Source organism: Oncorhynchus tshawytscha, linkage group LG28 (genome assembly GCF_018296145.1).
Source record: "Oncorhynchus tshawytscha isolate Ot180627B linkage group LG28, Otsh_v2.0, whole genome shotgun sequence".
Taxonomy (NCBI): domain Eukaryota; kingdom Metazoa; phylum Chordata; class Actinopteri; order Salmoniformes; family Salmonidae; genus Oncorhynchus; species Oncorhynchus tshawytscha.
Genome location: NC_056456.1, coordinates 18965920 through 18982227, shown reverse-complemented (window position 1 = coordinate 18982227; position 16308 = coordinate 18965920). Strand labels below are relative to the sequence as shown.

Sequence of the window (16308 nt, the reverse complement as noted above, 5' to 3'; positions counted from 1 at the left end):
CTGTCATGTGCCTTTTACTGAGGTGTGGTTCCGTCTGGCCAATCTACCATAAAGGCCTGATTGGTGGAGTGCTGCAGAGATGGTTGTCCTTCTGGAATCCCTGTCAGAGTGACCAATGGGTTCTTGGTCACCTCCCTGACCAAGGCCCTTCTCCCCCATTGCTCAATTTGGCCAGGCTGCCAGCTCTAGGAAGAGTGTTGGTGGTTCCAAACTTCTTCTATTTAAGAATGATGGAGGCCACTATGTTCTTGGTGACCTTCAATGCTGCTGACATTTTTTGGTACCGTTCCCCAGATCTGTGCCTCGACACAATCCTGTCTCTGAGCTCTACGGACAATTCCTTCGACCTCATGGCTTGGTTTTTGCTCTGACATGCACTGTCAACTGTGGGTCCTTATATAGACAGCTGTGTGCCTTTCCATATCATCTCCAACCAATTGAATTTACCACAGGTGGACTCCAATCAAGTTGTAGAAACATCTCAAGGATGATCAATAGAAACAGGATGCACCTGAGCTCAATTTTGAGTCTCATAGCAAAGGGTTTGAATACTGATGTAAATAAGGTATTTCTGTTTTTGTTTTTTTACATTTGCAAACATTTCTAAAAATCTGTTTTCACTTTACTATTATGGGGTATTTGTGTAGATTGATGAGGAACATTTTTATTTAATCAATTTTTGAATAAGGCATTATCGTAACACAATGTTGAAAAAAATCAAGGGGTCTGAATACATTCCGAACGCACTGTTGCCTAAGATGTCTGAGAACACCACATAATATGAGCTGAATTATAAACATCAGGGAATTTTGCCTCTTGAAAAGTAAAACTATTATGATAGTGTCTGTTTGCATTGTCAGTTGGATCTCTGCAACATTCTTAATTTAGCATGAACAGTATTTGTATTTATATTACATTTACAGAATTTATGTGACATTTTTCTGCCATGACGTGATGCTCACTCACTTCTCTATAGCCTCTGACGTCACATCAGAGACCACATTTTTGGGATGTGCAATTGTCGCCAATGATCACAAGGCCCTGCCAAAATGACCCAGAAAATTGTTTACATATACTTTCCCATAATCCTGAATTATCCATTGGATTAAAAGATTCCCTTCCGTTCCCATGGATATGGCACATGAAACCCTGTCGTCTCAACCTCAGTCTTGAAACATTACTGTTTATGCTGACCTACATACAAAAGTACATAGTTAGACTGGGATGTCGAGTATCAGGCTCCAGAGACCTCTCACACACAGACAGACATGGCAGCCACAGCCCGATCCACCATCCCATGACCAAAGGACTCCAACTGAACCGAAATGCACTGGAGGGTGCACGTTACATGTTAAACATACAACCTGGCTCTAGTCTGTGGCTCTGTACTCCTGGGGGCCCCTCTCTCCTCTCTGTGCTTCCCTTTGATATGTGGCACAACCTGACACCTTCAGGGGCAGAGGAGACTCAAGGGGAATGTTAAACGCTCCATCCTTTAGAGATGAAATGCTCCACATAAATCATTGATTAGCCTTTACCCCTCCCATACCCACCCCCATCTACCACCTTGCTTCCTGGCTAGATAGCTGAAACGGTGCAAACGCATGTTATTTTATCATTAATAGTACTTCTGCCAATTAGGGACACATTTTTGGCAGTTTGGCCTTATAGATGTAGAGCTGTAGAGGACAGCAGTCGTAAAGGGGTGGCCACATTGTTCATCTTCAGAGGGGAAATAGTTGAAACAAAAGAAAAACAGAACAGAGGATGTTGTGTGGCTAGTAGTGGTGGATGTGCATACTGAGATATTTGGTGGTAAATGCATTGTGTGTGTGTGTGTGTGTGTTCGTGTGTGACTGTGGATCCAAATCAAGTATCCAAAATGTGTGAGCGCGTGTGTACAGTATAGATTTAGTATGGGGATCTCATAGTTTTTTGGTCATGTAGATCTCTGATAAGTGGTCCTCATCTCTTGTCCTGTCTCGCCCGGGGCTGGTAGCCTACACTATTAACTTGATGTCACCCTTTCCCCTGACGTGTGTCTGTCCTGCTCTGTGCTGCCATGGATGTGGAACTACACAGATATAATGATCCTATCCTACTAGTGCCTCAGCCGCCCTGTGTGCAGTACAGACTGCTCTATGCTGATAGCCTGTCACAGACATCTATGTGTGAAAGCAGTATAGTGAATAACAGCAGTATAACAGGCATGGGCTATAGGACAAAATAAACAAAATTATATTTAATATGTTTTATTGTCACATACACCGGTTACGTGCAGTGAAACGTTTGGTTTTACCCCCCACCCTGAAATGTATCCCCCACCCTGGAACTACAAGGCATCTGCCACTGATGGCTACAGTCGACGGAGGCGGGTTTGAGCGTAGGGAGGTGTGACAGCGACGGTAATATTTCATTGGCCAGACGTGCTAGACAAACAGCCAGAACATCAAATCGGGAAGTCTAGTAAATGATGTCGTTCATATCCAGACGTTCCCTCCGCATCATGCGTAGGCTAATGTAAACTAAAGCAGTAGATTACACATACCCATCCCCCGTTCTCCTGAATCCAGTTGAGCAGTGGTCCATTTAGATACTCTGTCATCCACACCGCGATGTGATCCACCTGCGACGTCATCTCCTTGTTCACGCATTCCACGCATATTGTGCCCCCGAACTCGAAGAAGGCGATAATCCGTCCCCAGTTAACCCCATCCCTGAACAGCTCGTCTATCACCTCTCTAAATCTCCTCTCAGCCGTGGAGGATGTGAGATACAGCTGGTGTGACATCTCTGCGAAGTCGGGCTGGTACAGTCTTTCGAGTTCGTCCCCGGCCTCACGCAAAACTCTGTGAATAGCTGCATGCGGGTCCGGTTGGGAGAGCCATTTGGAAAGACGAGGGACGCTGCCCGGTCCGGCGTTATTGGCCCCGTGGCACCGCCGTGCCAAACCCGGCCGAGGAGAAATCATCGACCCATTATTAGCAGCACCTTCCTCCTCCTCGGCATCCTCGAAATCCCACGCATATCCTCGTTTCAAGAGTTTGTGACAAATGTACTTTTCCACTATAAAGCGGTTGTCGTCGTTTGCCATTATGATTGCCACTGATGACCTCCAAAATCCTCGTTTTTAAGAATAATACATCATAATTGTATATATGCACTGCTTCGCACAATACATCAGATCAAACGAAAAGTGTATTTCTGAGAAAATGTTCTGTTCAAGTTTTTAGGATAGCCGCCTACAATTGAACGGTGCAAAACGAAACACTGGAAAGGGAGCGATATGTGTGGATTGAAAAACGGCCCCTTCACCCAACTAGGCTGAAACCGTGAAAAGTCCAAATATAAACCACGGCAGAATTTCCAAATGTTCCCAATTGTGCTCTCAAAATAAAATATTCGAAGCGTTGGTCAAAAAGTGGCGACAGTTCCCTTCTCTGTAGACTCCAAAATCTAGACAGCCAGAAATACGGAAGAGATAAAAAATATTCTCCATATGCACATAATGTACACTACAAATACATGACCGAAAATCTACATATGAAGGTCAACGTCGCATGCATCCAGAATATGATACCGAAAACTATTCCAGCGGCGTTTTACGCATACAGAGATACGTTTTGAGTGAGGAATGTATCCCACAATTGCTGCCTGTTGTACACTCTTTGCTGCTTTGCTGGTGAGGTATTTCTTGTGTCAGGGGCGTTTCTAGGATTTGAAGACATTAGGGGCTTAGCCCAAAGCCAGTAGGGGGGTCCGGGGGCATCCTACCCCGGTAAAAAATAAGAAATTTCAAGAGCTAAATGCATTAATTTGGTGCACATTGAGATGGACATTGAGACATTAGAACATTGAGAGATTAGATATTTTTCAGGTAACTTGCACTTTTCCACCTGCCATAGCAGACACTGCCAGTACTTAATTGCAGAAACTATGTGGATCTCTCTACTAGAACACTCTCTACTCTTTACTCTGGAACACATACAGTACATTCAGAAAGTATTCACACCCCCTGACTTTTTCCAAATTTTGAAGTTTAAAATTGAAGTTTAAAAGCCTGATTAAATTTAGATTTAGTGTCACTGGCCTACACACAATACCCCATAATGTCAATGTGGAATTATGTTTTAATTAATTCTAGACAAGTTAATTAAAAATGAAAAGCTGAAATATCTTGAGTCAATAAGTATTGAGTGAAATCATCAACAGTGTCCAGATCCATTGGATGTAGTGATCACAATATAGTAGCTATATCGAGTAAAATCAAAGTTCCAAAGGCTGGGCCTAATATAGTGTGTAAGAGGTCATACAAGAGGTTTTGTTGTGATTTCGATGTTGTTGATGTAAAGACTATTTGTTCGTCCGTGGTGTGTAATGAGGAGCAAACAGACATTGCACTTGACAGATGTAATTGCTTATCCTAATTACTAATAAGCATGCACCCATTAAGAAAATAACTGTAAAAACTGTCAAATCCCTGTGGATTGATGAGGAATTTAAATATTGTAAAGGCAAAAGGAATGGCAAATAAGTCTGGCTGCACAACCAATTGACAAACGTACTGCAAATTGAGAAATCATGAGACTAAAAAGAAGAAGAAACTACACTATGAAACAAAGGTAAATTACATAAAGAATGATGGTAAAAAAGCTTTGGAGCACCTTCAATGACATTTTGGGAAAAAAAGGAAAACTCAGCTCCATCATTCATTGAATCAGATGGTTCATTCATCACGAAACCGATTGATATTGCCAACCGCAAGATAAGCACATTTAGGCATGACATTCCAGCAACAAACGCTGACACTACACATCCAAGTATATCTGACCAAATTATGAAAGACAATAATTATAATTTTGAATTCCATAAAGTGAGTGTGGAAGAAGTAAAAAAAAGTATTGTTGTCTATCAACAATGACAATGCACCGGGTCTGACAACTTGGATGGCAACTTACTGAGGATAATAGCGGACGATATTGCCGCTCCTATTTGCCATATCTTCAATTTAGGCTTACAAGAAAGTGTGTGCCCTCAGGGCTGGAGGGAAGCAAAAGTCATTCCTGCTTACTAAGAATAGTAAAGCCCCCTTTACTGGCTCAAATAGCCGACCAATCAGCCTGTTACCAACCCATAGAACTGTTTTTTTTAAACTGTGTTTGATCAGATTGAATGCTATTTTATAGTAAACAAATTGACAACAGACTTTCAACACACTTATAGGGTAGGACAATCAACAAGCACAGCAAGTGCTGTCTGATGATTTGCTGAGAGAAATTGATGATGAAATGATTGTGGAGGCTGTTTTGTTACACTTCAGCTTTTGACATTATCGATCATAGTCTACTGCTGGAAAAAAATGGTGTTATAGCTTTACACCCCCTGCTATATTGTGGATAAAGAGTTACCTGTCTATCAGAACACAGAGGGTGTTCTTTATTGAAAGCCTCACCAACATAATCACGGTACAATCAGGAATTCCCCAGGGCAGCTGTCTTGGCTCATTACTTTTTTCAATCTTCACTAACAAAATGCCACTGGCTTTGAGTAAAGCCAGCGTGTCTATGTATACGGATGACTCAACACTATACACGTCAGCTACTACAGCAACTGAAATGACTGCAACACTTAACAAAGATGTGCAGTTAGTTTCAGAATGGGTGGCAAGGAATAAGTCCTAAATATTTCAGAAACTAAAAGCATTGTATTTGGGACAAATCATTCACTAAACCCTAAACCTCAACTAATTCATGTAATAAATAATGTGTGTAAATTGACCAAAATGTGGTGACTAAACTGCTTGGAGTAACCCTGGATTATGGTCAAAATGTATTGATACAACAGTAGCTAAGATGGTGAGAAGTCTGTCCATAATAAAACGCTACCTGGACTACTGTTCATTCATGTGGTCAGGTGCCACAAATAGGGACTTCGCAAATTGCAATTGGCCCAGAACACTGCAGCACGGCTGGCCCTTGGATGTACACAGCGAGCAAACATTAATAATATGCATGTCAATCTCTCCTGGCTCAAAGTGGACATGTTGAAAGCACTGAGCTGTCTGTCAAGCACACAGCTCAGACACCCATACATACCCCACAAGATATGCCACCAGAGGTCTCTTCACAGTCCCCAAGTCAGGAAAATCACCATCTCTAGTACTGCTGTGTCTGCCTCATCTTCTGGGTTCTGCCAACTATTAGTGGCTCAGTTTACTAAGTGACTGTTTCTTACACCGGAGACCTGAGTTCGTAACCGGGTCCTGACATCTTGGAGAATTCTTTAAAAGAAAAATGTGCAAATATTGTATAATCCCGGTGTGCAAAGCTCTTAGAGACTTATCCAGAAATAGAAGCTGTAATCGCTGCCAAATGTGATTCCAACATGATGTACACTCAGTGTATTTCTGGCATAAAAAAGTATCTGTAAAAAGTTACTTCATAGCTCTAGTGATGTGTGGTTATGGACACTCATATCAGACTGAAACGCAACCCCCCTTTTGACCTTGAATTCTTATCTAATGCATAAAAGGTTGGCATAACCCTAACCTTTCCCCGAGATTTCATGGCTCAAAATATCATGGTGAAAAGCCATTTAAACTATTATGGACAGTAGTATCAATTCAGTGAACTTTGCTTGTTTGAAGAATTAGAAGCTTCAATTATACTCTTCGAAACCCTGCCTAATGAATAATTCCTGAACCCTTGTTAGACAGGACTACACCATTCATTCATAAAGGGACTGTTTTAATCTAACCCACATCTCACTGGTGGACATGTATTTGGATGTTCTGTGTTTTGCTCTTTCTTCCAGTGTGTCTGTGTATCTCTCGCTCAATCTCTCTGTCTATATCTATATATACATTCCCTGACAGGGCAACACAGATCCTAAATCCTCATGCAGTCTTCCTGATGATCTGAGGGAGCTACACTACCGGTCAAACGTTTTAGAACACCTACAGTACTCATTCAAGAGTTTTTCTGTACTTTTACTATTTTCTACATTGTAGAATAATAGTGAAGACATCAAAACTATGAAATAACACATATGGAATCATGTAGTAACCAAAAAGGAGAGGTGTGAACAGTTGGTGTCATGAGTGGTGTCATGAGCAGTACTTGTGTGCACGCGCGCAGGGGTGGTGTGGAATGTTCCCCAATATTCAAATATTGGTGGCTTTTCAAAAGATGATGTATATTTTCTGATTTGTAGCGTATTGTTTGTGTTAAAGTGAAGTACATTCTCCACACAGTTGATCCATGGAAGGAAGACTTGCATTTTCCTCTTTAGAGGACTTCAGGAGGGATCTGTGAATACTTACCGAGACAAATAACAATCAGATAGGAACGCATTGGATGACGTCCACAGTGACTGTGCATGAAATGTCAAATCAGATAATACAATAGCACACAGAGCTCCTCAATGAGCTTGCCAGTCCCTCTTCGTCTCTTGGCCTCTATATAAAATACAGCTCTGGCGCCCTCTCTAGGCCCAAGGGGACTTTGCTCGAACCAGCGAGTCACACCCCACGCCTTGTCCTGACACCACCCCATCAATCTTATTAAGGAGGCAAAATATGTACACAGATCACACATACAAAGACCCTCAACCCCCTCAGGAAAACAGGAAAGAGCGGTCATCAGCTGTTAGTGGATTTGTTCCTCTACTACATCGTATGACTGTCCCATGCTGACCTTTAACCTGTCGCTTCTACCTCAGGTAGAAAACACAAATAAGATGGCGTGAAAATGACAGGCAAGTAAGAGGAATACATTACAGAGGAGGTTTTTCTTTTTTCCCCAGCCACCAACAGTGTCCAATGGCTTTTCTCTCTCCCTGGAGTAGGCTGGGTCAGTGTATAGTCCTGTAACATAACACTGCATTAAAATCTCTCCCATCGGCTTCTTCACAAAGCCCCTACATGCACAGCACACACAAATTCCTTTGTACTTCCACATACAATCTCTCTACCTGAAAATGCCTTGGATGTTTATTTCCCGGGAAGCAAATTACATTTTTGCATTGCCCTCTTTCATTGCTGTTTTTATTTGATTTAACCTTTATTTAACTATGCAAGTGAGTTAAGAACAAATCATTTTTTACAATGACGGTATACCCCAACCAAACCTGGACGACGCTGGGCCAATTGTGTGCCGCCCTATGGGACTCCCAATCACGGCCGGATGTGATTCAGCCTGGATGCGAACCAGGGACTGTAGTGTCGCCTCTTGCACTGACATGCAGTGACATAGACCGTTGCGCCACTCGGGAGCCCAAAACGTCTAAAATCACCCCGAAGTTTAGTCTATGCATCCACAGCATGGGCCAAAACACCACACGACATAGACAGCACATGGAGGGGCACAGGTTACAACAGAGTGAATATAGAGGAAAGAAGCCCTGCCTGCAAAAGAAAAAAGCTTTGGAAGGCAGAACAGAACGCATTTGGTGAAGATAGAGTTTAAGGTGATTAAGCTAGCTTACTCAGAATGGTCTGCATGACATACAGTATTGTTTGCGTTGGTATTTCGTCAGACTCTTGGTAAAGGAATTGCAGGTCAACATGCTGACATAATCTGTCAGACTGGCTATCCCTTACTTACCTCTCTGCATGGAAGGAAAGAAAAGTAAATGTCAATGGAATAATGACAAAATGGCTGCCAAGGATGGTATGTGTTACATCATCGGTCAAGTGGAAAAGACATCCGCCATCTTCTTTACTTAGATATTATCACTGGTGGATGAGATGACTGGCCATTTAGCCTACCCAGGGTTGTGCCCTCTAGGGGAGAAGGGGATGGGAGAGGAGTGGTGGCTCGGTTGGGTTCTTCAGTGGCTACGACTCTGGGAGGATGGAGAGGCGGGGGAGGGGGTGTATGAGGGAGGAGGTTGGGGTGGGCGTGTTACTCCCGCTTGTCCGCTGCTTTGGACTGCTCCCTCTCGATCATACAGCGACGCACAATGCTGTCGAAACTTCCCAGGTAGAACAGAGCGACGGTCCGGAACAGCCCCATGGTCACGATCTGCACAGAAGTCACATTAACATTATGAGCCCTAGTCACTATCACCAGAGTTAGACAGGAACAGACAGTTTTGGGACAATCTATTATTATGTTATAATCATATAAAATATGACTTAATTATATCTCTATGGTTATAATAGATGTGTAATAGATACAAAATTGCTTTGGTAAGTTGATTGTTGAGGTTCAGTTAACGCATGTTTACCAAAAGACCCCAGAGTAATATCCTGGGTGTGTTGTAATGGGACCGTAACAGTACCATTCCTGTACTGTTGTTACCTGCTGGAGGCCCTCTGTGATGGAGGTGACAGGTGACATTCCACAGGTGAGAGCCGAGAGCATGTAGCCGTCAGGCCCCACAGAGATGTTGAAGTTCCCCTGCAGTAGGGGTCACAAAGACATGGCCGTCCGAAAAAACGCTTCATCACACTTCTAGAGAGCCATTCTCTCTATGGTCCTGACTGGAAGGGTTGTACTGATAACGCTTTTTGTGTTGGCCTAAGGCAGAGTAAATGTGATAGTGACAGTTGTTAAGAACGCAGTCTCTTACCACAGCATCTTTGACCACGGTTTAAGCAACCTGCTCCGGCTGAGTCACCCCAGACGTCTCGGAGATCAGTCTGGCCTCTAAAGGCTATGGAATGGACAAAGAGAGAAAATATAACGCGAGGCGTCAGAGTAAAAGACAAAAGAGACCTTTCCACTTTTTCATGAGGAGACTTACCTTCGTCCTATTCTCCTCTGCTAGTCCTGATGTGTCTGTGTCAGGGGGGTAGGCCACCATTACATAAATGTTATATGGCTTCATCTGCATGGAGGAGTAGAGGAAAGAGTACATTCAATTAGCCACAAAGAGGCCTTTTGGCCTCCAACCTGGGTAGGAGGAGGAACTAAATACTACCCACTTCCATCTGCAGGGACTCAGCCAGACCACGAAGGGCAAACTTGGACGGGGAGTAGGCAGTGTAGCCAAACAGGCCGATCTGGCCAGCCTGGGAGGAGACAAACATGATGAGTCCCATCCTCCGCTCCTTCATAGGGGCGATTACGGCCCATGTGGGATACACACTGCCCAGGTAGTTCACCTCCATCAGACTCTGTTATAGACAAGGGAAGGAGCACAAAAAGTCATTCATGATGTATTACTAATATTATGAATGAAAACTGAGTAATATCCATACTACTGGAGCAAAAATAGTCCTGCAATATGTTACGTGTTATATGTCTGTGCAGTTTCCATAGTAATAGCATTTCTCTGGAGGGAGGCCTAATGAATTCAGACCCTTAACGAGGCATGTGACCAGCAGTGGAATGGCAGGATGAGAAGGAGCCAGGCTCCTTCCAGGAATTGTAATGAAGCCAAATAAATATACAGAACAAAAATATAAACGCAACATGCAACAATTTTACTGAGTCACAGTTCATGTAAGGAAATCAGTCAATTTAAATAAATAAATTAGTCATTAATCTATGGATTACACATGACTGGGCAAGGGTGCAGCCATGGGTGCGCCTGGGAGGGCATAGGCCCACCCACGGGGGAACCAGGCTCAGACAATCAAAAAGAGTTATTCGCCGCAAAAGGACTTTATTACAGACAGAAATACTTCTGTTTCATCAGCTGTCGGGGTGGCTGGTCTCAGACGATCTCGCAGGTGAAGAAGCCGGATGTGGAGGTCCTGGGCTGGAGTGGTTACATGTGGTCTGTGGTTGTGAGGCCGGTTGGATGTACTGCCAAATTCTCTAAAATTACGTTGGAGGAGGCTTATGGTAGAGAAATTAACATTACATTGTCTGGCAACAGCTCTGGTGAACATGCCTGCAGTCAGCATGCCAATTGCATGCTCTCTGAAAACTTGAGACATTGTGTTGTGTGACAAAACGGCACAATTTAGAGTGGCCGTTTATTGTCCCCAGCACAAGGTGCACCTGTGTAATGATCACGCTGTATAATCAGCTTCTTGATATGCCCCACCTGTCAGGTGGATGGATTATCTTGGCAAAGGAGACATGCTCACTAACAGGGATGTAAACAAATTTGGGCACAAAATGTTTTGAGAGAAATAAGCTTGTTGTGCGTATGGAACATTTCTGATAACTTTTATTTCAGCTCATGAAACATGTGACCAACACTTTACACGTTGCGTTTATATTTTTGTTCAGTATACATTAGGATGTGAACAGCCACATTTACCCTCGGCCATTTTCTTAGTATTGGAACAATCCCTTCATGCACACACTTGTGAACACACACACACACAATATAATTTCCCTTCGGTCATTATCTCTGAATCTGGACAATCCCTTGACTGTGAGAGAGCGAAGAAACCTGCCACCTCTTTGGCCTTGAATTAAACCGCTCTCTCATTCTTCCACTGCAATCCAATCTGCTGCAGACCTAAACTGCATTCTCATCTTGCCTTATGGTTTGCTAACTGCATCTTTAAACTAAAAGCTGAACCCTCGATTCCACCTTCAGACACACATCAAACCGTTACACACATCAAACCCATTGACTGTTCAGTCTGGGAATCTAAAATCTCCTCTCATTGCCTATTCAGAGTTAGTTTTGGCACAACATCAATGTTTTCTGAAGCACATACTGTAGGTGTTGGGTTTCTGTGTTCATCCTTCCAGCCCTGTCTGTCTATTCCCCTGGTTAGTTACAGTAGCCTCCCCAACCTACTAGTTACCTACTTACTCTGAAGCGCTCCACCTCCACCTCCTCAAACTTCCCAGAGAAGGACGTCCCAGCACAGTTCACCAGCATGTCCACCGGACCAAGCTTCTCTTGACACTAAATGGATTCAAATTACATTGATGTTGTCATTTGCAAATAATTATACAAAAGTTCAAATCACCAATGTTCCCTCAAATTTGTTTTCTGTAACTGAGCAAATTTCATGTCTGCTGAGCTCAAACTTGAACCTTGTGAAAATTCTGTGTAACTTTTGGTACACATTTACTGTGAACAATGAGGCTGTACCTGCTTTAAGTTACAGTTATAACAGTGGCCAAGTAAGCTACTGTGGCTATTTGATCATAATGTAGGACTACCAGTGTGGACTACCATCAAAAACAATGGAGAAAATGCATCCCATAACATTTTAACATGGAAATAGCTGTTCTATCATTCAGCCTACAGTAGCAGCCAATGTGTGGTGTTCAAAGTAGGCCTACATTCCATGAGACCTTTGGAAAAAATAATGCAGGGCTTGACATTAACCCATTTATCCACTTGCCCCCCAGGAGGTGACTGAAAATGTTGTGGTGTTTGATGCAAGAACCCACTTTACAAAATAAAATGCATTATTATTCCCATACCCTTATTACAGAGAATAAGACAAATTATTCTACCCTCTACCTATTGGCTACTTAGCTTATTCAAGATATGTCTCAAAATACAACACTACCCTTTTAGACAGAAAAATAATGATTTACCTGACATCTTTACCTGACTTTACCTGCATACGTTGTGTGCCCTTGTAGGAAGCAACCACTCCCCCATTGCTGACTAAAAATGAGCTATAACTGGGCTAATACTTCACTTACTAGAAAATAATATGAATATATGTGCACACGTGGCTACATGCAGCTCTCGCTTTGATCTCAAAACAAGCTTGCGAACACTCATGCTGTGAACACAGTCCTGTTCAAAGTGAATGGCACAGATCCACATATGGCAATGGTCTATTTGCATATAGGGATACTGCATCTCTGGTTAAGGCGCACCGGATTGGTAGAGTATATGTTGTGCCTGTCAATGCAATAGAATCCTACTCCAATGCGCTCTGCCTACAAGAAAATCTCTTGCATAGTTAGCTTTGTTTCAGTATGTTGCATTGAACGTGTCTGATATTACGTTGATTCGATCCCAATTCTCACAGTAGAGCGAAACATTGATAGTGTTAACTAAAAGGTAAAACCTAGAAAGTTGAGTGAAGTTCAATCACGTGCCTCCCTGCGGGGGCTGATATTTCCTCTGCGAAGCAGTCCCGGGAGAGCTGTGCTCCTGCGAACTACTTGGAGGGAAGATTGCCTGTCACTTGTGATTTACCTGCTTAATCACACTTTCCACCTGTCCGTAGTCCTTGGACACATCAACTGATATGCAGAGCACAACCCAGGTGGAAGAGGAATGCGAATACCAAAACAGTCAGTGCTCATGTAAGAAGTTGCTAATGTGATCATTAGGGTCAATATTTTATCATTTACTTGCATCCAAAAAAAGAGCCTTGTCTTTCTTCTTCCAGGTTGTACTAAAACATGTAGCTACGTAATACATACCTGCTTATCATTAATCACACATTTCTCTACTTCATTTTTCACTTGAACCAATTTACTCTAAAGAAAAGGACAGAAGGCTTGATAAATGTGCTGTCTGGGTGAAGAACAGGGCAAAAGAGTCAAGGACATTGATGTTTTTTTTTCTTTTTTTCTGCTAACCTCGTCTCTTGCCACTAGTGTGATGAATGCTCCTTGTCTGTAGCACTCCATAGCAATGCTTTTCCCTATTCCACTGGAGCCTCCAGTGACCTGCAGGTTGAGAGGTGGTAGGTGAGAGAGCATTCCTTCGGAAGTTAAATACAAGGGCTGTGCCCCGGGGGTCAAAGTCCAACATATATAGGTAATTATAAACTGGCTGGTTTGAACCCTGAATGCTGACACCCGTGGTATATCAGACTTTTTTACAATGGGTATGACATTGCATGTATTTTTTACTGCTCTAGTTACGCTGGTAACCAGTTTATAATAGCAATTAGGCACCTCGGGGGTTTGTGTTATATGGCCAATATACTATACCCTCTCGTGCCTTAATGCTTAATTATAAATGTGACTTTTGCAAGTTAGTACATGTGTTTCTTTTACAAAAATGTCCTGGTTTTGATTAGCTTTGACTACTTACAGATGCAAACCACAGATGCTAGTATTAAAAATACTAGTTTTCACTTCTAACTAGAAAACTGGTGTGTTACTAGCTGTCAATTCATTGTAGGTGTGGGGTAGACGAGATGAGCCATCTGTTGCGTGCACGCGCAGTTTCTTAGGAAGTGTATTCACCTGCAACACCTGCCGTGTAATGGTCACTTGCCACGATGTGGGCCCCATTTCATTTGAGAGGTTTTGGGCTAATCAAAGGGGATATCATATACAACAGCAACACGAAGGCAACGATGAATGCAGCAACGACTAGAAGCATGATAAAAGGCAAAAGGAGCCACCAGGAATTGAAGAAAAGCCAATCCGTGATCGTTGAACTCAACCCTTCCTCATAGGACATGGGTGAAACTGCCAGTTTGGTTAGCTTAGTAGCTAACGTTCGCTTTTGGACTCAGTTGGAGAGAATCGTGGGGGCTGGTCAAAGGGGTGGCGACAGAGGAGGAGTTTTCTAGCAGTATGTTTGGCAGCGAGTCAGAAGCATTTCTCCTAAAAACCAATCGCTGTGGTGGACCCACTGAGTTATAAGGTGGATCTTGTACTCTGTTCCTGCCGAGCTGCAACATAAACCAAAATGACCGCTGTGAAACAGGTAAGAATAACAAAGTACTTCTCGGTCACAAATTTTTTGAACATTTTTAAAACAAGATTTCCTTCCTGTGTACGTTGTAAATGCACAGTATGTTGTGACACCGTAAAATGAGAGTCATTATACTCAGCAGTATTTCTAGGTTCCAAATCCACAACGTTTAGACCCAGAGGACCGTCACTGCGCATTTTGTGGCCAATCAGTTTAAATCCCGTAGTTTTTTTTCATGTTGGACATGCATATTCCATCCTACACCATTTTCAGTACCTTGTGTCACTTCTAGTTTCCAAATCCACAGTTCTGTGGGTTTTATGCTGGACTACAACCCCAAAAGGCGTATTGCCGCCACCGACTGGACGGTTTTAAACTAAAACAAGGTAAAAAAGAAAAAAGAATATCCATATGTGATAGTGAAACTAACTTTATCCACCCAAATTACAATAGTACATTGGAGTTTTGTTTTGTCAATCTCTTCCTTCTTTCAATTCTCCATATCTCCCTTCTCAGGCTCTGCGGCTTGTGATAATATTCCATGTAACTCCTTCGCAGAGAAGTCTTTCAGCCCCAGGATCCGCTCTCACAATGATATCTATCTACCTGGACCTTCTCACCACCTTGGCAGGAGCATTTATCACTATAGCTATAAAGTCCACCCTAACCTTTAAAATGTCAGGATCCTGCTGGTGAAGGCCTACACCACCATGGACTGGTCAAGTGCACTATTCACACCCTCAATCCTTTTAACAGCTGCTGCATATGATATGCTCTGGATAGACTTTGGCCACCTCATTCTCTTTCACCCTTGTGGGGCATTTGAAAAATGTGGCTTCTTCTTTCCCACCACAATTGCAACATGTCACTTTCATAACACATAATATGATCTTTTCCACAAGTTGGACATCTCGGCTTCTCCCTTCTGCAAACACTTGAAACATGACCAAAAGCTTTACAAATATCACACTGCATTGGTCTTAAGATAAATGCTCTACCTTATTAACTGCATTTGAGTAGGGAGAGATACTCTTCACTCCAGGAATATTTTTCATCTCTTCAACATCTACTTCCCATGAGACTCCAGATATAACCCCCCTGAGGAGTGCCCTGCTTCTAAGTGACACACACAACACTTCAAACTTAGCAAATCGGGTGAGACGAAACACACGTTTCTTCTGATCCTCAGAAGCAAAACAAATCTAAACCAGCCCGACTCTCTTGATCCTAACACCCTTCACTCTACCCAGCACTCTGTCCACCAGTATGGATATCTCAAATGGATTCCTCAAGATCAGTAATTCGATCATCTGCTCCTCATTTACAAACCATACTCCTACAAGATATGAAGTGACATTATCATCACTGTACTCTACTTTTCTGTTTTCCTTTCTTTTTGACAATATTCCAATGCTCCTTGATTCTACCGCCATTAGAATCCACTTCATCATCCACTTCTGGCATCTTTCTGAATAGATGCGTTGCCTAAAATCCCAAATCCACAGTTTACACCTAGAGGAGCGTCACTGCTCATTTTGCGGCCCTTGAAGAGTGGTCAATCGGCTTAAATCCAGTTGTTTTTTTCTCTCCAAATTGCACCATACACAATTTCTTGTACATTGTCACAGTAAAAGTGGGGTCCATTGTACTCGAGAGCACTTGTAGTTTCCAAATCCACAAAGTTTACACTTTGAGGAGCATCTCTGCTCATTCTACAAACAAACAATACGTTTATTCAAAAAATGAAGATACAATTTGGTTAAAATT

At 42.6% G+C, this 16308-nt stretch overlaps 1 protein-coding gene and 1 pseudogene across 1 annotated transcript in view; both read right to left on the bottom strand.

The window, feature by feature from the left end:
• The window catches only part of LOC112226859 (apoptosis regulator Bcl-2), a 61264-nt gene extending 57566 nt beyond the window's left edge, over positions 1-3698 (bottom strand). Inside the window, exon 1 of the mRNA XM_042307806.1 lies at positions 2549-3698. Coding sequence (XP_042163740.1) covers positions 2549-3094 — 546 coding nt within the window. The 5' untranslated portion in view covers positions 3095-3698. The remainder of the gene's footprint in view (positions 1-2548) is intronic.
• Positions 3699-8772: 5074 nt separating this feature from the next.
• Positions 8773-14304, bottom strand: LOC112226462 (annotated as a pseudogene).
• Between the last annotated feature and the right edge of the window lie 2004 nt (positions 14305-16308).